The sequence below is a fragment of the Ischnura elegans genome, chromosome 12, assembly GCF_921293095.1.
Source record: "Ischnura elegans chromosome 12, ioIscEleg1.1, whole genome shotgun sequence".
Taxonomy (NCBI): Eukaryota; Metazoa; Arthropoda; class Insecta; order Odonata; family Coenagrionidae; genus Ischnura; species Ischnura elegans.
Genome location: NC_060257.1, coordinates 83346406 through 83370197, shown reverse-complemented (window position 1 = coordinate 83370197; position 23792 = coordinate 83346406). Strand labels below are relative to the sequence as shown.

The following is a 23792-nucleotide window of genomic DNA, read 5'->3' as shown; positions in this document are numbered from 1 at the left end:
CCATCCACATCAGGGACAACTGGAGAGATGCGTATTGTCTAGGGGTCACAGAACAACATTTTAATATAAGACACGGTCTCAGGCGTCATTTTGTGCATTTGCTTCATTATAGGATAAAATAAAATAACATTGTTTTATTTTATTCTAGAACAACATTTATTATAACCTAAGAAAATAACAGATAAGGGCTAAACACCGAAGTGTATAAGCCTAGAAGTTGCATGAAGTAACGCTTGCTTAAAAAATGATACAATGTAGCGTAGTCAGAGGTTACAGGTGAACATCTACTTAATACCCTGCGAGCCACCTCCAGGGTGTTTGGTAGAGGGTGATCAATCACCAGCACACAGTATGCAAAAGGATAACTGAAGCCACATTCCTCAAAAATCCCCATCCTGTTATACCACCGTAGTAAGAGAATGTTGACCCTTCAGAACTAAGAAATACAGCTGTACAGACATTCCCGAAGAAACCAACACCATTGAGTTCCGAGGTTATGCAGAGAAAAAAAAGACTATAGGAATAAATTTGTTTCATTTTCTTTCCTACACATTGACTTTTGTTAATGCAGCGAGCTAGCTTCAACCATGCTAGTTCCAAGAATGGACTGAGCCATAAATTCAATCTGGATGTTCCCAGCCAATCGTGGAGGTCCATCCTTCGCAAAATTAGTGAATCCACCAACACCAGCCAATCAGGGGCCCCTGACTCGGAACTGACGGTTCGGAATCATGAATAAAGGCGAGAAAGTCCAACTCGGCATCAACGCCCTGAGGACGATGGCCGAGTTAGCCATTGCAACGTCGACAGAAGAAGAAGTGACCCGGTTGTAAACCCTTCAATCCAAAAATTTAGACGTGGTCTCGAGGCATTATATTCATGGCTTTAGTCCGTGAAAATGCTGGCTGGTTTTCGAGGGAGTAGATCGTTTAGCTACTAATCAAATCCGGGTGAAGAATTCCGACACGCTAAACAAAAATGGCCGCGGTACAAAGAGGCTCAGAGAAAGGAACAGGATGCTAATCCAAAATATGTGAGAAAAATCACACAACTGTAGCTTAGTCCGCGATATGCTCTAACCCTCAATATCCAAACCAACCTCATGTCTGAGGTAATATGAGAGATTCCAGCATGTATTCATTTCATATCATGATTAAGGTAAAAATACTCCGACTGTGGTATGCATGTGGCGGTCCTCTTGCATGCTGCATGTTGGTGATTGATCACTCCCCGCCAAGCACCTTAGAGGTTGCTCGCAGGGTATTATGTAGATGTAGATTCTAAAACCCCTGCCAAACACCCTAGAGGTGGCTGGCAAGGTAACTCATAGATGATTTCCGGGACGAAGCGTAAACGTATACACCAACACGGGAACCTGTCATTTATACACAGCAAAGGCACAATATGATTATTCAATTCGAATTTCGGCACCAAACCGTTCCCGTGAGAGGTAAAAGCAGACCGCATACACGGGTCGCAGGGGAACCACAAAAATAAATACCAACCCCATTTCCCCTAAAATTCCTTCCACCCAAAGCAACGGAGCGAGGAGTCCACTCCCGCAAACATTTGGCATAAACCGAAATAGTTCCGGGAACTCGAGCAAGCCAACAACGAGTCCGGACGGGATCGAATGGAAATACACCGTCCCCGCGAATCTTATTCAATGACGCAATAATGGCGAGGCTCACGGAAAACCAGAGGAGAGGGAAAATGGAGGCAAAGCGCTCGACGGATGGGTGTTATTGTTGGAAGCCTGCGGGAGAGGGTAGAGGCAGGAGAGAAGGAGAAGTAAGTAACGGCCGTTCTCTCAGAGAAGTGCGCTGCGGAGAGAAAAAGAGAGAGAGAGAGGCTAGGTGGCGAGGCCAGAGGCTATAGCTGGCGTCAAGCAGTCTGGCCGGCTCGGTCGGCGGCGGCGGCGGAGGCCAGGGGGGGGGGGTCGAGGAGGAAGGGGGGGACCAGTGGGAAGGGGTACCCGAGAGAGGAGATGACGCCGAAGAGCAGCAACATAGATAGCGGAAGGGGTCGCCACCTTACCTCCCCACACCACCACCACAACCATTTGACTGCCGGCGACGGCGAGCGAACCTTAACCTCCGAGACAGGAGGATGGGAGAAATGATGACGACTCGAGTCGCTCATCTCGAGCTGCTTAAACCAAACCGTGGTTGATTTCTTAAGCAAACGATAGTTTTATCTAACAGTGGCTCGACAGCTGAAATTCCTTCACAGCCTGATTGGCCACAGGGGCGAACTACATATTAGTATATTCACCATGATTTAGAGGTCGGCGTTTGTTCTGATCATGATTTAAGCTCCAAACTCAAGTTAGCGAATATATTTCCAACATACGCAACGATGACTATCTTCTTGACAGCTAATGCTAGCAATCGTAACCTTTAACGACAAAAGAAGCAGAGTAAACTCGTAGTTCTTTCACCGGGTAGAGACGTGGTTACGTAGGTCGATGATCAAGAAGTGTTTACAAGTCTTTAGCTTATGGATGTTGGCATGCATGTGGTGCAACTACTTTGAAATGGAGATGACAACGCTTGATTAGAAAGAGCTTGTCACATATATCCAAGTGCATTGCAGTGACACCTACTAGCGACGCTAAATGTACCGTAAATAAATTATTTAAGATAAATGTTCATACTAAAAACGAATCAAATGGTGGCTTATAGAGTATGTACCGTTTAGATATATTCACATGATACTGTTCACCACGCCCGCATAAGGAGGTTTGGCAGGGGGTATTTTTACCCCCTGCCTAAGGTGTCTCATGGTACATGACATAGTTTCAGGCGCCCGTTAACTAGTAGCAGTTTATCAATACCCAATAACATCACAAATTTTACCCTAGGGCTGATGCTTCCGCCGTTCTTTACAAATATCTCCGTAGAGGAAAAGAAGGCGTAGCCAGCGCGTTCAAACTTTACGTACACCAAACAAGCATCATTAATTCCGTAATATAGCGGTTACCTAACAGATACCCCTCAACTAAGGCGTACTACGTTGGAACACCAGCGCATCTGTATGCGCATAAGGTGGCTGGCTGCTTATCTATCACCCAGAACGCCAGTTAGGTCAGGAATCATCACCTACCAATGTGATACTATCGTAGTGGGAACAAGGCAGCAGAGAGCTACCGAGAAACTTAAGGGATCTGTGTTGCACCCGTGGGAAGTCGAAAATTATACGTCGGCAGAGCGGGGGCTCGTGCTGACCACGCGCTCTCCTCACACCGGATGAAGGCCCTTTCGGATTCATCGGACGGGAGACGGTCACGGGAGGGGTCCGACGAAACTGAGACCAGTCTTTTATCACCAATCCAAGCCCACGTCTCATGACTCTGCACACAAACGACGTCGCCACGCCATCACCCTTTCTATAATCCTAGATTTAACTATCGTTGCACTTCTAGATCGACATCCAGTTGGGCAAGGTTATCAAATAACGTTCCGGATTGAGACAACCTCGTGTACTTTAATGGCCTTTTTCGCGACTGGGGAATGAGCTGGAAAACATTTCGATAAAAACTGAGATCTTAATTCCAGGGGGGAGTTTTGGTGTTGAACGCCAAATGAAATTACAATCAAGGAACCACAGGGGTGCCGACTTATAAAAAATATTGGGGGGGCCCATATCGGGGTCTTATTCAGGGAAGTTTTATAAATAGTGATTTTTAAAGTTTTAAAAGCATTTTAGTCAAATGATCAACATTAGAACTCTAAAAACTCGACTCTCCATAACTGGACACTCCGGGGAAAATCGACAAGCCTGACACATTGTTTCCTACCCCCCAAACATAACTAATTTTTGACGCCGACTCCATGGGGCCCCCTCAGGCCCCATGGAGTCGGCGCCACTGAGGAGGCATTAAGTTCAGGCTCGACCGAATGTAACATCGCCGTCCTCGCGAGATAATTATATTGGGAACGATTTCGTAAAAATTCCACATATAACTAACTCTATTCAAAACAGCTTTAGTGAAAGAGCTTTTCTTGGAGCACAATAAACGAGATGACTTTTTTACGAGATTCGTTACTATGTAAGGCTCAAACATGAATGATCCAAGCCAATGCAAGAAAATCTCAGCTTAACGTAAAAAAAAACAAACTCGAGCTGAATTCCGTAAAATTTCAAAAGCCGATCCTAATGAATTATCAGTGAAATCAGAAAATATAAAATCACTGCGTCATAAACACGCATATCAACTAATAGTATTTAATTAGCATCACACAAATCCCATAAACATATCATCGAATTCTCAAGATCGTCATTACGACAACTATACCGAAGAACAAAGGGCAAGAGTGGCTTGTTATGCGGCTACTCATGACCAAATGTAAGATACAGTGATTATTTTGGGGAACAAATCCGAGTCCATCAGGAGAAGATTATCAAAGGAGACACTGAAATGCTAGTTCCACAAAAGATATGCGACTTTGAATTTCACTTAAGGCCGAAATACACGAGTCACGGAATCGCGCAGGTAAGAGCTGCATTAATTTCTAAAATGGCGTGGAATTGGGCGAATTCAAGATCGAAATTAGAACAGGGGCCATTTTTCCATCTCATGTCCACGCATTCTCGCATGTGCTATAGCAATTCACCGCTTTACACGACGCAATTTTGACTGCGCCTTCGTACACACGTCAGATTGTGCAAGTACGTGCCCCGTGTAAAACGGCCTTTAGCGCTGAAGCTCGACATTGAGTGAAGTAGCGGACCAAAAGCAGCCTGTCCACAAAACAGGAGACAACAGTGTCAAGCCACTATAAATTCCCGTCTCCCCACTGGAGTGGTTCTATTTTGCAAAACTCTAGCAACGAGCAACAGGTACAACACTATGACCGGTAGAGCAGAGTCAAGCTGGCTTTGGACAGGCAGGTTGGCACTGCCAGTCCCCTAAATTAGGACTGAAACGACAGCAATAAATACTGAATTTTTCGAAACTCGAGCAACAGGTGCAGCAATATGAGAGGCAACAGCGCCACAACAACAGGCGACAAGGCAACGACAGGTAGCTCAGCAGAGTCAACCTGGCTGTGGAACAGACAGGTTGGCACTGCTAGTCCACTTTATTACGACTGAAAAGACCACAATTAATACTGAATGTTTCGAATACGACAAGAGAAGAGCTAAAAAAATTCCGCCGAAGGTCACCGTGGGGGTGGTTCGGATGGGGAGGGCATCAAAGAGGTGTGTCGTGAAGACGTTATTCAAGCGGTGTTTCGGATCGCGTATACATTGTGGATGTCGAGTCGGCGGTGGCTGTCTGTGGCGCAACACTTTAGCCGAACGCAACGCGGACCGGATGATAAGTGCTGCGTGGGTGTGGAGGGAGGGGGTTGGGGGGGGGGGGGCGGACTGAAAGGTCTCCGATCGCACATTCGCGTGGGCACACACACACACACGCATGAGGCAAAAGTGGCCTTTCATTGGTGGATCCACGTCACAAGATGATCGCCATTTCTCAGCCTCATCCTCCTCCTCCCGACAATTCGAAGGACGATCGAGGCGGCATGGGGGAGGGGGAGAAGATGTACAGCTCGGTAGCGCATTACTTTCTTCGCTCCATACCGATCCCGTTTGAGCCCGTTTCGTTTTTTCATCTTTTCCGGAGAAGACACGGAGGAATCTCGCCCAGCTTCACAACGAATTGATCCCCGCTTTATTCAACTCCGGGTAACTCCACTCATTACGATCTATCGACGAAGTCGAAGCCGTTCGACTTTGAAAACAGCGAGACACTGAAAGGAGCCGACGGTTATGGATACATGGCAAGCGGCAATTAACGATTTTACCACACAAGCAAAGAAACTAATCAAAGATTTATTTAAGTAAACAATAATAGCACTTTTCCACAACTGCTTTAATACGTACGACGTGTTTCAGCTCACAGAACCATCATTAAGTCAAAGACTGGTCTTGTACCAGATAATGTATCCTTGAGCCGAAATGCGTCGTACGCATTGAAGTAATTGTGGAAAAGTGCAATAACAGTTAATTTTAATAAGTCGCACTTCCACTACTTCACGCCTCAATCAGTTTAATTTATAATTACAGATGGATGTTTTTTTTCATTTACTACTGATAAGGATTGAATATCCATGGATAAAAAAATAGCATGCTAAGATTTGCCGATGATATAGCCGTCATAGCAGAAACAGAGAAGGATTTGAAAAACTTTTCTGGCTAATGTGGGCAGGGTAATGGGTAAATATAAACTGGAAATAAAAACAAATAAAAGGAAGATATTAGTATCCAGCAGAAGAGAAGAAGCCAAAACTAACATTAAAATAGGGAAGCAAACACTAGTGGATGTGGATGAATTCTGTTATTTGGGAAGCAGGATCACTAGCGATGGGAGAAGCAAGAAAGGAATTATCAGCAGAATATCCCAAGCGGAGAGAGCATTACACCAAAAGAGAGACCGGCTTACAGAGGGAAACTTACATACATATGGAAGCAAGGAAACGATTTATAAGAACCTAAATTTGGAGTACGCTCCTATATGGGAATGAGGGATGGACAATGACATCACCGGAGAAAGCAAGGATAGAGGCCTTCGAAATTCGGTGCTACAGAAGAATGATGAAGATCAAATGGATCGAGCAAGTAAGTAATGAGGAAGTCCTAAGAAGAGTAGGGGAGAAGAGAAGCCTCATGAAAACCTAAATAAGAAGACGGAACAACCTTATAGGCCACTTTGAGGCATGATGGCCTGATGAAGACAATCGTCGAAGGACAAGTGGATGGCAGGAACGGAAAAGGAAGACCTCGAACAAAATATATGGAACATAGAAAGTAAAGAAATATTTCAAAGAGAAGAAATGCGACGGTTTAGTATGCCTAGAGACTAGGGATGGTCGGATCGGATACCTCGGATCCAAATATCCGCGGATATTGCCCTTCATCGGATCCAAAGTCGCGGAAGACATCGGATCTGGATCCGAAATTTTAAATAATAGCTTCAGTGAATGCAACACCCCATGAGGGTGGAAAGAGTTACGATTCTCTCTCCGAATGCGCCGTCGCATGCGATTCTTGTCCTACTCATGAACCGTTTTGTTTGAAAGCTCTCGCAGAGGTTACGTAGGAGAATTTCAGCCGTGGAAAATAAAAAAGGCAAAATACGACTGGCACATAGTGTGACTCTTCCCAAGAGATTGAACAATCATCGGGGGAATCTCAGCGTCAGGAATTTGAAAATGCATTTGGATCCGAAAATATCCGATCCGAAAGATCCGGCTCCGAAAATCAAGGATCCGATCCGAATCCGGACCCGAGAAAAATCCTGGATCCGTCAATCCCTACTAGAGGCATAAAGATTATCGCAAGCACACTAAATTAGTTTTCACGATAGATGCGCAGATAGCGCTGTGATTGAAGGAATGTGCCGTTTGTTGATCTGGTTCATAATAAGTAATGCTATGTATATGTACGGTTATTATGCCTTTAACAGGACTTCAAGCCTCGCTCGCAAGGCACAAAAAACTTGGCATAAGAAAATTCCATCGACTAAATAACTAAAACAATTACTTTGTTAAAATGAAGGCTAGGTTTTCAGACCTGAAATCCGTTTATGTTAAAAATCAAAATAAACAGTAAACACAATGCTAACAACTCAAAAAGCAGTATGGCGACGGACCCAAGTTTTTACCATCATTCTTATAAAATAGCGGACTCTATACAGGTTTTTTTGACACAACGATGTTTAAAGTTATGTTTATAATAACAACATTCTTGTAATTTGACAAGAATCACCATAAAAATGCAAATCACAGTAAATAAATGATGGTAAGGTATATGTTAAGTTGTATCAGCAAATTTAAATTAATTTAAATCATGAAGTACTTTCAGAAGAGCGCATTTTCGAATTTCCATTGAAGTAATACTACCTTATTTTCTGTCTCTATAATGCGACATAGGAAAGTTTCCGTTTTAGATTAACCCAGAAAAACCAGCGCGTAAAATTTCCCACAAATCACCGCTAATCTGGTAGGTTAATCTTATATCCATTTTCGATAGCTACTCATTGTTTTTGCAATTATCGATCCCCACAACTATCTTTCTGAACATTGAGCTAGAATTAAGATAAAATTGCGGATAGCCAAACTTAATGCTTCTCCAAGTAAATTTACGCCGCTTCGTCTTTTCGACCTAGTAAATACTTATCTATTCTCAAATCTTAAGTCACGTTAGGCCGAGCAAAACTACGTCGAGTTAAGCTGATTTGAACGAGGCTTTAGACTGACTGAGGCCGTCAACGATAGGCCAACACGGGCTCGTAACTCATCATCACATACGCCAAGGTCACACTGACAGCTTTATCAACTCACTTCCGAGTATAAGCGCAACCTTAGAGATAAATGATTACACAAAAATGTGAGAAAATGACGCTAACGTCCCAAACTAACAACCACTAGCCAAAAATATGTGATAAAGAATAGCAAGATAACACTGTCAAACTATGAAAAAATTCTCTAACTACTAGGCAATAAAAAAAGAGAATAGGAGTGGTCTACCACGTCCTTTCGAGAAATTTAATATCCACCCACAAATGCTTCATATATGCAAGAAATGCAGTCCTTATCGTTTACTCAAGGGTTTTCGCGTAAGTGCGATATACAGTGGCAATGTATTTCAGATGCAATTCAATGACTCACGATGAATAGTTAAGTCATGACTTGCATTCGAAAACCCATACCTGCGCGCAAGTTGAGTAGACGGCCTTAGGAAGCAAATTTCTTTCAAGTCTTTCGCTATGCGAACGTTTTACGTATGTAATAGACGACGGCACTTCAAAGGAATTCCTTTTCCTTCTTCATGATAATTAACTGCGTAGCATCAAACAGAATGAAATGGCGGGCACGATACGATGGAATATACAGACCGATAGACGAAGACTTCAGCAGTATTTAGGTAAACGAATATGATAGCCAAAACAACCGCTCTGTTGCGTGAAAGGGGGGGAGGTTGGCCGAAATCCACCAATTATAATCCGAGAACGAACACAAATCCGTTTACAAACTGTGTTTTAAGACACGACGTTATTTTACGGATATGAATATATTTACTTTCTTCTATTTATTAAAATCTTCACATTCGGACCATTGGTGCTGCTGCCGAGCTCTTCAGACGTTCTCAAGTCCGACCAAGCAAGGAGTGCAGAGGACCAAAAATGGAAGCCTAACATTTTTCGCAGAGCATATTTCAACAGCTAGACGTTTCGCGCACACAGAAGCCTATAAGAACTTGCGTCTAGTGTTTGAGAAATGATGGACATCTTAAAGGTACCATCCACTGAACCACCCCATTGGAGCTGAGGATAAATAACGCCGAGAAGAGGGAAATACTTCCCGCCGCTTTTCCCCCATTGGATGGCGACACCTTCTACTCGGCAGGCCTACAATAAACAAGAGACCAAGCTCTCCATATTTACGCAGGTCAGCGCACACAATAGAACGACAACGCCGGAACAAAAACACTGGAATCAATTCTTTTTATAAAACCATCTCGTGAACGCCTTTTAAAGTCCAGAGGGCTCTTTTGTTGCGTGGGCAGAGCATATAAGAATGCGCCCCTCCGAGCAGCACCTGCTTCCAAACAGCAAACGCGCTTCGTCGCCGCTGAAAGATTCGGAAAACCATAATGGCACGCACACACTACACACCCTGACGAGACTCGAGACCGGGATTCGAAAAAAGGGGTGTGGGGGGGTCCGCTTTTTTTCACTTCGCGCTAGCAGGGGAGACAGGCACCTGTCGCACGTCCCCTGTGGTACATACACACGGTTGGAGGGGAGGGGGGGGAAACTGAGGAATCCGGCACCACCCCCCAAACCCCCGCCTACATACCCCACTCTCGCCGCTGCACCTCCAACGGGAGACAGCCGCCGCGGCCGCAGCCGGGTGCCGTCCCGCGCCCAAGTGTCTCTGGTGGTGGAGCGGAGGGTAGTCCCGATGGGCGATCGGCTGCTGGTGCACTCGCGTTGGCCCAACCTGCTGGCTCCTCTGATAATAGTATTCCTGCGGCGCACTGTACTGATTGTATTGGTGCTGCTGGTGCTGGTGGTGCGGCTCGCACCTGAACGCGTATCCGTCGGCGTCCATCGAGTTCATGTCGGCGGGGAGGAGCGGTCGCGGGGCGCAGTCGGCCGCGGTTCTCCGCGGAGAGCGAATGTGCGGAGGAGCCGGGGGAAGGAGTGGGAGGAGGAGGAGGAGAAGGAGGGAGGGGGAATAAGAAGAGAAGAAGGGAAAAGGAATGACGAGAGAGAGAGAGGAGAGGACGACGACGGGCAGTCTACCGGCGGCGGAGAGCAGCTCCCTCACCCCACCCCAGAGGGACAAAGGGAGAGAGGAGGCCTAGCGGCGGCGTGGTGGCAGTGCTGCTGCTGCTGCTGGTGGTGGTCTTGGCAACGCCGCCTTCTTCGACTCACGCGGGACTCGCTGCGTGCCGAGTGACGACGGTCCCGGGGGGGGGATTGAGGGAGGAGGGGGAGGGACGAAGGAATTGGTCGGGGAGGGAGAGAAAGGGTTCCAGGACGGGAGGAAGTGGGGGTGAGGCCCAAGACAGTATGACTTCGGGAAGGGGTTCGTCGTCAAGACTTTAGCGGGCTCTCCTAGCGCCAACAGGAGCTTTCGGACGAAATTACGTAAAATCAACGAATGCAGATTTGTTAAGAAGTTTTCACAGGTTAAAAATAACAGTAGCGGGTGTGACTTGGTGGAAATCCCTTATCGTAGGAGTCGAAGGAATAAAAACTCTGCTGTGCGAAAAATCCACAGAGAAAAAAATCATTCGCCTTGACCGGGATTCGAACCCGGATCCCTCGATTTCCGGCCGAGTGCTTTAGCCAGTTAAGCTACCGAGGCGTCATTCGTCGATGTGGAAATTTGTGGACTATAGCGGACAAAACTCTGCTTTCTCCACATGATGATTACATTTCGTAATGAAGCATGGGTGGACAAATAAATCACTTTGTGGAAAAGCAAAGCTTTTATTCCTTCAACTTCTTTCCACATGTTGTCAGCCGGGTGAAGGTGTTGATGGCCACCAAAGAAGAGTCCGTCTTCATAGCCAGCAGCCAATAACTAACTCCATCATTCCATGTTTCAACCGGATGATGGACTTACATAGGTAGTACCTTACACCGATTTACGTGGTGTATTCTATCCTGATTATGGCGATAGATAAGTAAGAGCATTAATCACCATCATAACAGGCCAACAATCCTGAGATTGATTTGACGCAGCTCACCACTCAATTCTGCTATCAGATTATCTTTTCACACCTACGTATTTCTTCTCTTTCAAATCCTTCTTTACCTATTCCATATATTTTCTTCGAGGTCTTCCTTTTCCGTTCTTGCCATCCACTAGTCCCTCAACGATTGTCTTCATTAGGCCATCACACCTCAAGATATGGCCCATAAGCTTGTTCCGTCTTCTTGTCAAGGTTTTCATGAGACCTCTTCTCTCTCACTATTCTTAGGATTTCAGTGAATACGGATTAATAACGAAGTTTCCACATGTTGCCAGCCGGGTGAAGACATTGATGGCCACCAATGGAAAATTCTACCTTAATAGCCATGAGACAACGCACGCTATTTTGGTTTAAAGTTCCAAGCACTTAGATCGCATGGAAAACAGTAATTTGAGGGGTAAATAACGCATTTACATGGTGGGAAGGTAATTTGAATGGTAATATTCCAAAAAATTATTTTCAGCGGAATCCTTAAGTTTGCTGAAAAACACCTGCAAGGGGAAAATAGTCAATAGCCATCAGCCAGGAACTAACTCCATCACTCAACGTTTCAACCAGAATAGTAGACTTCCATAGGTCGTATCTGCGTGCCTTCCTCTTCCTCAAACGAATCGTGAATTACACCGACTTAGGTGGTATACAGGGATGCCGACTTTCAAAAAATATTGTGGGGGTCCAAGCCGGGGATCTTGCTCCGGGAAATTTTATAAGTAGTGAGTTCTAAGTTTTTAAGCATTTTAGAATAGTCGTATGATCATTAGAACGTCGTAGATCATGATCATGTAGAACCCTGATAACTCGAATCTTGATATCTGGACACTCTGGGGAAAACAAGCCAGACACATTTTTCCTCACACCCATTACGAATTTTTGTGGGGGCTCGGGCCCCCTCAGGCCCCATGAAGTCGGCGCCACTGGTGGTATAGCATATCCTTCTAACGTGAAACAAGGCGGGCATTGATAATAAAATCAATCTGGTTTCCCCGAATTTAAACAATTTCCACTTTTACTCTTGAGGGTGGATGACGAAAATTCGAAGGTTTACCCGACGTATTCAGATGAAGTTCCGTTCGGTGTCCACCTGGGTCAAAGTACAGAAGGGAATCATGCAGAGAGTGAAAGGAACCTTTAGACGACGTAAGTCAACGACATTGATGCGTCGGTTCTCACGCCTGGACCATCCTATGAGTACCCCACTGCCAAACACCTCTATTGGTGGCTTGAAGGGTAATATGTACATGCAGAAGAGTAACGCGGTGGAAATCGCAAAAGCTGCTACAAACAATTGGAGAGCGATGGAACTGGGGATGGATTCAAGGACACGGATGCTACGAAATTACAGAGCTATGATTCTTGGTTCTGCAACCAGGTGAATCGATGCGCACCGACGTCCTTGATGGCGAAACCTGTCCTCGAGGTAAAAGGGATTTTAGGGCACGAGAAAGAGGCAAAGATCAAAGACTTTGGGAAGTCTCGTCGCTACCAATTCCGCTACGGTTGATACTGGCGATGTTGATACGAACTTCTGGGTTTGTCACCGAGCCACGGCCAGGATGGCCACAGCATCCACCAACCCATCAAGAAGTTATCAGTGGTTTCCTAACGATTGAAGGTACAGATCGGCATCGACGATTCAATAGCGTAGCCCGTCATCATATTTCGGGTAAATTATCAAAATTTGTGCGAAATCTTTAGCAAATGTTGATTGAGAAGTAATCTTGGGCTATCCAACGGGTGAAAGTGTTGATGGGAAAAGGATAGACATCAAGCTTTATTTAAAATTATCCCCGATATGTATTCCCTTAATTCCCTAACACTTGCCGGCGTCAGGGTTGGTGAAGTCCTTTCATACCAAACCTGACGTTGCGGGTTCGAGTCCCGTCCGGTAGCGTCGTACGTGCGTTCTTAATTGTTGGAAACTTCGATATAAATGCCACTATGTCCTGTTTTCGGAGATGTGGGCCAAAAGTAAATAAAAATGAGTTAATAACTGAAGAAATATGTGGTGATTTCCCCGCGAATTGACGGAATAAGATTTTCTCGGGGTTTACGCCCGGGTTAGATTGCCCATCAATCCCCGATGATGAGGAACGTGTCGGACCTGGAAACGTTGGAGAAAATGGACACACTCACACGGATGGAAACCCGAGAAACCCTTACTGAAGTTAATAACTCTTTCCCTGACACCGCAGGCTCTCCACTGGAGAGGCCATCCTGTTATACTTATGTAGGATGGATGTGGAATGCACAGAATGAAGGGCAATGAGAAGGGGGAAGGGGGATAGATAAGGTGGTGGAAGAGGAGGGGAGTTCTCAAAGACAAGGGGGAGGGGGGTGAAGGGGTGGTGGGGGTAGGGCAGGTGACGTGCTGAAGGGGAAGGCGGGGGAGGGGGCACAAAAATGCGATTCCTAAACATACACACGCACGCACTGCCGACCACGCAATTCCAACAGTGGTGAAAATATAAGCGCTCTCGTCACTATCGCGCGGGTCGCCAACTTGTAAACAGTTGAGCAGAGACAATGCACGCTTAGGTTTCTTGGATGGGTAACTGATACTTACACCACTTTTTAAAAAATAAAGCGACCCCGTTCTCGATGAATAATCATCATCATCACGAGCCGTAAATTATTGCCTATTTATTAATTAAATTACTATTTACTAGTGATTTTAGTAGAGGGAAAATTCGTCTTCGGAAAAATAATTCAGCTTTAACATGACTTGGACCAGTGATCCCCATAATCCGCCCAAATAACGATATAACCCAACGGCGAATACTTGCCAGTTTTCTTTACTCACTACTTATACCGACTCCCCTGCAGAAAAAATCTCCATCATCACTGAACACTCGTGGATTCCACTTACCTGAAAATAGAAAGACAATGTGTTAATTAATAAATGGCATTGAAAATGAAAAACACTAAATCTATCAGTCACTATGTAAAGTGAATGGGAAGCGAACTTGTCCAACTATTCTCGCAGAAGCGCTAAAAATACTTACATCAGCTAAGATAAATAATTCAAATGACCACTATTTCATTACACATTATTCAAGACACGTTATTAATTTCAATTCCCCACGCATTATCGTTACTGTTAGAAATAACTTCCAGTTTAATCGCTATTTGAATATGGAAATTAAAAGGCATTGTAATTATTTTACAAAGCCCAAAAACAATAATTCTCCTGAATGGCTCTCAGTTGTCCTTACGACATAGAATATCGTTGGCGATCTTATAAACTTCTCAACACGCTATGGCTAACCTGAGTTCAATTTTCCCCAGGGTTATGCTTTAAGAGTGAACCTTCCGGACTAGTCCGTATTTTTTCCCGAAATACATCGGATTTGATATTTTTAGGATTTCCAACTTAAATATTATGATATGACACAGAGGAATGACACTTAATCTCAATAAAAGTAGGAGCTATGGAATTAGTAAATGAAAATGTTAACTTGGAGATTGCGTATAAAATTATCGACCCCAATATCGCCTCATGAGGTATGTTCAGAAAAAGGTGACTTTGTAAGTCGACACTTCAGTCATTAACAGCAGCGGATCCAGGATAGGGACAAGGGGGTAGGGTAGGGGACTATTCCTGTACATAGTCGACAACTGAACAAAATTACCATTTTATCAAGTCTAAGTAGGACACCCAAGGGTGGGGGGTGGCTATAGTCCCTCTCTGGATCATCAATAATTTTTTTGAGGGATCACCACGTCACTGTTCTGATTACAAGTTACAGGTTTAGTTATAACCATTTAGTCTCACATTACGAAGGGAGTTCAAATAGTTCCAATGTTTGAGATGTATTCTCTCTCCAATCATCATTCTAATTCTCAATTTTATTAAATATAACCGTCGACTTTCAGTTCATTTACCACTGCCCTATTACTTTTTTCTCTCCAACAGATCAATTTCTGTGAACAATATACAAAATCGTCATGATATGAATATCCTTGCTTTAATTAGCACCCTCAAAACCCCTTTCACTATACTATTACTCCCTAATCCTAATAGTTTATTCCCCCATCAAAATTTGGCATCGAAGGTTCTATGGGGCCTAATGATGCTGAAGAAAAGGTTAGTTAATAAATATAATATATAAAATCATAACATATACATAATATATAACATATAAAATCACGATTTTCTGGAGTTACATGATTCTAAACATCCTACTGAAACTCGGGAACAACACAAGTCATTTTATTCCTCGTCTACAATCATATTCAAAATTTCCGATCTCGTAGACCAGTGATACATAAATATTTCTAGAGAGAATATTTGATAACGATTGCAAGCAAAATTTCATAACGAATTACGCACGCAAATCATGTTATCAATGTCCTCCACGGAAGTAGGGCGGTAAGTCGCGAGTCGAGAAGAGAGATTTAAGCGTACTCGTATTTCCGCAGAGATAAACGTGAAGTGGGGAAGTATTTAGTTCTGTACTGAAAGAACCATGTTACACCCGATAAAAACTGATTCACTTACCATTGAACACATTTTTGCCATGCTTATTTTCCTTGGAAAGTCACCACTTCGGCATTCTTATGCCTCACGAAAATAGGAGTTGTCACGCCTATAAATTGGTGCATTAGTCGCGGAAATTTAACATTGCGCCGTTAAAAGTTTTCATGAAGTCAATAAATTGACAGTAGCTCGATTGGAACTCCCAAGATAGCCGTTTCTGTTTGTTTTGCAAAACTAACGAGGTCTTGAATTCCAAATGTAACGTGAGGAAGGGGAGTCGGTAGTGTCGGCACACATTTTGCAACGGAAGAAAGCATTGTGATGCTAAATGCCTCAGAGAAGACAAAAAAATAAAACTGACAAAGCAACAGCAACGATGGCCCAGATACGGGAGGGGTGGTATTTCAAACGGTAACATTTAGTAGTCTGCAGAATAAAATCCGTAATTAACTTTCAAACGGCTCTTATTGGCCATTTTAAACAGGGGTATTAAAAAAATGTAACAAGTAAACGCACACAAACAACCACGCCCTGGACCAGGGAAACCTGTCCAGGAGGGCCTCGATCCCGCGACCTCTTGTTTGGCAGGCGAAGATCCGCACCCCGCCGCCACCGAGGCCGGCATATCCTAAATATGTATTGCTAAAAACTGTCTCTAAAGTTTCAGGTTTGTATTTTTCTCTAAATCCACAAGTATTCAACATGATCATCAATATTTCAACTCTTAACGAGAGAAAAGGGTCCAATTACCCCGCGATGCTGGCAACAATCAGTCAAGGCCAATTTATTTCCTTGGCTCAAGACAAACCCCTGGCGGTATTGCACCCCATAAATAAATGATATATATTTGAAATTTCGAATCTTTTGAAGTGTTTCTACAAAAATGAATGGGATGAGCAAAATTGCTTGAAATACTACTTATAATTTTGTACCTTCATTCACTATCAAAAGCGGTCTATTCATTAATTTACTATGGAACCCAAGGAAATATCTAAACGATTAGTTTCGACCTTCCTCAATACTATTGCATCAACCCCTTACATGTATAATTAATAGTAGCTGGCGTAACTTAGTGGAAATCCTTTATCGTAAGAATTGAAGAAATAAAAACTTGGCTATTTCCACATTATGATTAAGTCACAATAAATTACCAAATAGCCAAGCAAAGAAATAGGCAAGTTTTTATTTCTTCTATTCCTATACAATTATTTCCATGAAAAACCGTGAAAAAAGATCCCTCATATACTTCGTAGCTTGTGTATCCGTGGCCACTAATTGCAAGGGAGCGCACCGCCGAACACCCCATCGAGGTCGGATACACTTCCCCAAGTGGAAAAGCACGCAAAGATAAGTGGCAATCGAAGAGGATGGCGGTGGTTTGACGCAAGATTGCGAATCCGAATGCAGATCACGCGTGTTTGGTCGAGGATGAGCAGAGCAATTGGGCCCCAGGGGCCAAGACACAATTGCCAGTGATGACGACAAGCGCGAGCCTCGTCAGCTGGGCTCTCATTTGCCAACTAAAATAAAACAATTCACCACGAAGATACCACCGGTTCTATTTTATGCACACAGAATACCGTCCATCGCAGTTAATAAACACCACGAACCCGAAGTTTTCGACTAGTATCCAGGCGAATAATTAAAAGCGCTTTTAAAGTGTGCTTGAGACAAACACAATGAAACTTGTCTAACTTAGAAATAAAGCGTCAAGAGAATTTTGATAAAACTGACAACACTACTGCTGCCATTCAGCTGAAATCATTTCAAACTGGCTTTTTCTTGTAAACTTCCTGTAGCGGACTAATAGATATTTGATAACATGAAAAAGGGCAATATATCGGTTAAGAATGAAATAATTAAACTAATGGTTGATAATAATATTCCAGATCTTATACCGGCATTAATTGAGAATAGAGACCAATAAATTGTCAGTACATGTAAGATTAAAGTAAAATTTTGAGTGTAAGTGACCCTTTAACTTGATTTGCAACTATTCTTACTTTCCGCAAGGAGAAGTTATTTTCACGATCCCTCGCGGACTTCTGAAAGGTCTTATTGAAAATAAACGGCAAAAGTAAGGAGGATTCACGGAAGTCTTACACCTTTTAAACGCATTTTGCAAGGAATGGACGATGCACGGAACGTATCCTATGAGAATTAAAAAGAAAATTTGAGGCCTCTGAAAGGGTTCCCGATTCCGGGCACAAAGTCGTAATCTAGAAAGAGAGTCTCGATATGAAACAATCCAAATACAAAAGAGACATAACCTTGAGGCCTAGCAAACACATGGGAATTGGACTAATGTTTTCCTTTACATCAACAAAACAGCTTTCGAAATACACAATTTTATTTCTTGTATTATGACTGAAGTCCCTAAGTTAGCACATGACATCAACACATGTCCAAGGCTGATACTTCTTACTGTTTTCCTTGAAATATACCGCAATCAGATTAATGACGATATTGGCCTGAAAACTTTCGTGATGTGCTAAAATGGATTGACGTCCATCAGCCTAAACTTAAAAGCGAAAGACATGGACTGATAAGAAGCAGTATTAAGAAACAACATCGCCTATAACCAGCATATTTATCATATTATCCTTTCAGCATCATGTGTAAAACCGCAATTACCGAGCAGTAGGATGTAGATTGGTGAAGATGGTCCACGGAATAGTTAAAAAAAAATACTTCTACCTTGAGCTCAAGCAAACAGATGGGAAATTACCTTAATTCCTTTTAAGGGACGCAGATAATTTACTGTTTATGACACCGCTATTCACAAGTAGTTCACCTTCGATTCCGTAAAAAAAAATAAGTGAAAATGTACGAAAAAATCCACGAGCACACAAAGAATGACTGACATCTGCGCGAGAAAAAAGCATCTTGTTCCTTTTGCTACGGATGGCACCTTGATACACAAACAGATACTACATAAATACGAAGCGCAGAATAAATGAGACTGTTAAAAAAATAAATGACAGGAAAAGTTAGGTTTACACTAGGTAAACGTTGACGTTGATTTGGAAAATTGCATTTTAATAACGGTAATTACAAGAGAGGTCGTGACATTTCAAAATTTACAAAATACAACAATCAATGTTTACACTGATGGACGGACATAATCGACGTATTCATGATGCTTATACGATAATTAAATTGATAAAAAAGTGGAAGCTACCAAGCTGAACCTATAATCAACCCAAGGACTGTTTTGATTAAACTTTGATTGCATTCGAGGACAGAATAAATCGATACGATACTGATGCACCTGCATGCGATATAACGATAATATGGCCTGGAAAGGAAAATTTTACTACTTTTCAAAAGCTTCGAGGTACCTATCTAGAAGACGAACACGAACAGGAGCCATCTGTGCATGAAAAGGGCTCGATAAAATTTGTCCATTACGGTGATAAGGGCTTTAATATTTACTGCACTTAACCATATCGAAAATTAGCTTACATCACCCTCGTCTACAGGAAATAAAACATCACTTTGCTAAATATCGTCTTTAGAGGAGGATCCTGGCACGAAATACGTGGAATTACAGACTAACAGAAAATAGACAATGTACAGACCATAATGAGGAGACATGAAGAACTTAAGGTCCTTCGGGAGTGAAATTTTGTATTTTATGTTTAACTTTACATATTTTCAACTGGACGACCTCTACCTAAGTGTAAATTCAGCGCATTGCCTGCAAGTATCGGTTTGTTCCACGGAGTTACATCATTAACCTCAACAAAAGTCTTTCCCCGTATTTGCATGGAGAAATTTCCCCTTTCTCCCTGCATCCACCATAACTCGTCTTGATCAAACGCAACATCGGAAGTCGGAAAAAAAATATCCTTCGTAAACCAATAATTCACGAAACTTCGAACTTTACGAAGGCAAAAAAAGTAATACGCCACGAATTTGAATTCCAAGCGGCGGTAATGAGTTTTGCCCAGATAATAACGTTCCACGTATCGCCTTTCCACTCGGATCCGATGAAATTAGGAACAAAAGCGGAAACGCGTAATTATATCCGTCGACCCCCCCGTGGAAACGAGGCGTGGGAAAGCGGGCTATTTGGGCACGGATGACATTGCCACGGACGGACCCCTGCAGCTGACACAACAACGGCCGAGGCTAACTGGCGAGCCAGGACAAATCGATGATTGCGAGAGGGAAGCGGTGGTAAGCGCGCGTGCGAAAATGTCATGCGATGCACTCGGGGAGAGCGATCGAGAAAATTATAGATAAGTTGCGGATTTAAGGAGTTACCATGGCTACCACATCATATGACAAATATTACATTCAAAACATATTGAAATATTTTTCTTCGATTTAATTTTTTTTAAACGATTTTTAAGATGATATTCTTACACGTATAAAAATTATACTTTATAATTCCACTTTTTTTACTGTGAAATAGAACATTGAATACAGCGAAGTGACAAAATAATTTGCCGCCAAACAGTGGATTAACACAAAGTAATAGCCAACTCAATCAACAACCTGCCATTCTTCAAGGAAAACAATGAAGCGATGAAAGCGATGAAGTCGAAACGTAAAATCTGTCACCACCTAAGACGGATATCTACAAAGCAATGACTCCTTCAATCCACGACACGGCATAGAAGACAAAAAGATAAATCTATCTCCACACCAAAGGTGCAAGTGAATAAATGGTATCAACCGCGCCTGCGATTTTCTAAAAATTCAAGCATCAAAAATAATTCAAAATCCAAATATCAGTGAATATTTAAAACAAAAAAAAAACCTGCTTTGATATATGAATGGGTTGGAAGCCAAGTGGTACAAGTAATTTTTTTTCTCAATATAGTTAGGTAAAGTTAACAATCTGACGCGGAAGAAAACCCTGGAGAAATGCAGAGATCAAACCATCGCCGCGGAAACCTACGCTCTAACACATAACGGTATTCATAGGTACTCACAGGAGACGATAGATAAACAGTTAAGGATATTTGCGCCATGAGAGAAGGGTACGGAAGGAATGGTGGAGGGAAACCTGGTGACGGCATTAACTGTTGTAATGCCTGAATCGCACGATCAATCTTTCCGTCCATCAGAGTGATAGCTATAACGATAGGTTTTCAGGGACCAATTGAATGATCGCTCGACTTATCATTTCCTGAATTACACTATCATTCCCAACGTCTCTTTTTCCATTACTCATCCCATCACTTAACGTTTTCAAAACTATCAATAAATTTAAAGTCAAGCGTAGCGTTGCGATCGTTGTTAACAGCCGTGCGTTCTGATTGGCGGCAAGAAGTTCCAGCGATGATTTGAACGATGGAAAAAGGGAGGGGTCGAGTAACGGAAAAAAGGAATGGGAATTTCATCCCTCTAGCTATCGCGGAAAACGATTGCGTGAAAGGGTCACTTTACCAGCATCATTAGAGCGTTCACTGGCGCTATCGCTCGGATGGAGCCGGAAAAAATGATCATGTAATTCTGTTTCAACGAAAACCGCCTGTGGGAAATTGGATAAGTGCCCCATTCAACAGACGGGAGTGCTGCAATTAAATTGCCCTACCTAGTCAACACAAAACTCAATTAGAGAGCGGCGGAGATAAAAAATTTACAGAAAAATTCAAGCAGAGTTCGGAATGGCCTAGAATATTTTCTTACACCTCTGGGATTAGAACCGGAGACCTCGGAATGGGAATCAATCACTCCCTCTATGCTAAGGCGACAATGCCGCGATATGATACTTTAGATACGTGGCTATGTCTGTGATGTCGATTATTCATATCGTATCGATAGTGTATAGTAGCGATTATCTTCTTATCACGCAATTCCGCGCCCGATAGAGTTACGTGATACATATTTAACCGGATAAAAAATTCTCAATACAACCTTTCTATCAAAGAATTACCTCTGATAAAATATCGCATCATCGCTGATGATAAAATACCGCACCTATCCAATATCACCCCATAAAATTAGACTTTTGAATACCTAGGGATATCATACTGCGAACTCAACCGGTTTTATGAAAACGGTTATTGTCGAACTACTATTTATCGCAATTATAGAACACCCAAACACAATTAGCGATCTTTTTATAGTTACAATACGACCTTGCTCCGACCACCTCACCAATCTGACAACTATTAGACTATAAAAAATGACAAATTTGGTATAGTGTAAGATGTCAATCTACCATTTATCGCAATAGGGTGGTTTCCTATTATTTTTTTATTGCCTAAATCGAAAGATTATTACTCCTGGAGTACGTATTTCGCGCTTTTAGATTTTTAAATGACGATATATATTTTTCGCGATTAAATGAAAAGTGAAAAATTTCAAGCGCGCAAAAACGCGACGCTTAAGTAGGAAAGTCCGTGCGACGCATTTCTGGTTCCCCCTCTCTCCTTGTGAAGTGACCTTGATCGAGACTCTGAGCGCTGATAGGACGCAGGATGCTAGTGGATAGCTGAGTACCTTGCTGAATGGTAGCGCGTGGCTTAAAAAAGGTTTATTTATACCTTATCAAACGAAGAAAACTTATGACCTTAGCCAGTTTTATTAGGTGATTATTAAGACATGTTTCCCTGAGCTCTGTGCCTCATGCATGCATTGGTAACCTCAGACGATGTATAACTCCTATCCTCTCGTGTAGAAACTAGGTCCCTGTGACGTCACGCGGAGTGGAATCGCATGGGCGCCAATCTGGCCTTTTTCAAATGAGGATAAAATTTGACCCTTGCCATTCGTCTAAACCGGTATTTCAAAAACCAAATAATTTGTGTATTATGAATACACTAATGGTGGGTAACGAATCGCAATCAATGCCTATCGTTTTCTTTGATGAAGGAAACTACCCTATTGTAGAACTTTAAAAAAATGCAATTATTTTATAGCTACGATACGACCTATTTCCAACCAACACACCGATATGATAACCTTCGCTTATAAAAATTGGCGAATTTGAAAAAAATATACTGCTTCAAACGAAACAGTTTGTAACCGATGCGTAATGTAAATGAAAAACTCGACGTTAAAAGTTTCTATTCGCACGGTATTCGTCAAGAGTATTGTGGGAAGATTTTCGGATAAAAAAATAAAAGAAAGGTATTCTTTCGTGTTCGAACCGACCACACCTTGAATAAGCTGCGAGCATATAAGATCCGGTGCAGAAAGACTTACTCCGTGAACTTAAGAAAATACATAGGAAAGATGCACGATTCGTCAAAAACCGCTACTGGCGTACAGACAGCGTAATCCATATGTTAAGTGATTTAGGCTGGAAGCCGCTTTACAGACTCGGAGGCTTAGATTGCGGAGAACATAATATTAGAGCCCCAATATATTTCCAGGTCCGATAGAAGCAATAAATTAAGAAGGATACTTTGCCGAACGGATAGATATAGGAATACCTTTTTCTCCATAACCATAGAGGGCCTAAATAAATGCTAATCGTATTTTTGTTTGAGCATTTGCTTTTTATGTGCAAACGGCTTGAGTCCTCACACCTCCTGCCACACGCCTGTTTGGGCGGCTTGCGGGGTTTTATTTAGAGGCCGACTGGAGGATCCTCTTTTGTAATATTCGTGATGTAGATGAAAATCGGCGTCAAGTAGGCATTTGTTTTGAATCGCAGAGTCATGGCGAATCATCCTTCAGGCGAAACGCATAACTGAGCAGATGAGTAGGGAAGGTAGAGCTAGAGGGATAAAAGGGTTTAGCGGAAAGAGGGGGAGAGACGGGGTGGGGGTATGTAGATGGGGAGGAGGGGAGGGGGCATGGGGGAATCCACGAATAGCTTTTTCGCACCGCGTGACGTCAGGGGCTAGCGGATTCGAAGCCTCGCGGGTAGGCCTATTCTTACCCATAGGCACGAGGAGGAGGTAAGGGCATCGAATGCCACCAAATGGACGGAGTTACGACTCAGCCGCGGCCCGGAGAAGAGGAGGGGGAGGAATGCAGGGGGATGGTAGGGAGATAATAGCCGAGAAAGAAGAGGATTAGCCAAAACGCGCATTCCGATTTGCAATGCAAAGTTACACACATTGACATCAGTCGG

The 23792-nt window shown here is 42.9% G+C and overlaps 1 protein-coding gene across 9 annotated transcripts in view; it reads right to left on the bottom strand.

Annotated features, from left to right (window-relative positions):
• The window catches only part of LOC124169766 (protein daughterless), a 196708-nt gene that overhangs the window by 52580 nt on the left and 120336 nt on the right, over positions 1–23792 (bottom strand). The window contains exon 1 of one of the 9 annotated variants that reach the window (XM_046548485.1): positions 9867–10253. The exons of the other annotated variants lie outside the window; for them this stretch is intronic. Within the exon in view, the coding sequence (XP_046404441.1) occupies positions 9867–10130 (264 nt within the window). The 5' untranslated portion in view covers positions 10131–10253. Of the gene's footprint in view, positions 1–9866; positions 10254–23792 lie in introns of those variants that run through there. 9 annotated transcript variants of the gene reach the window in all.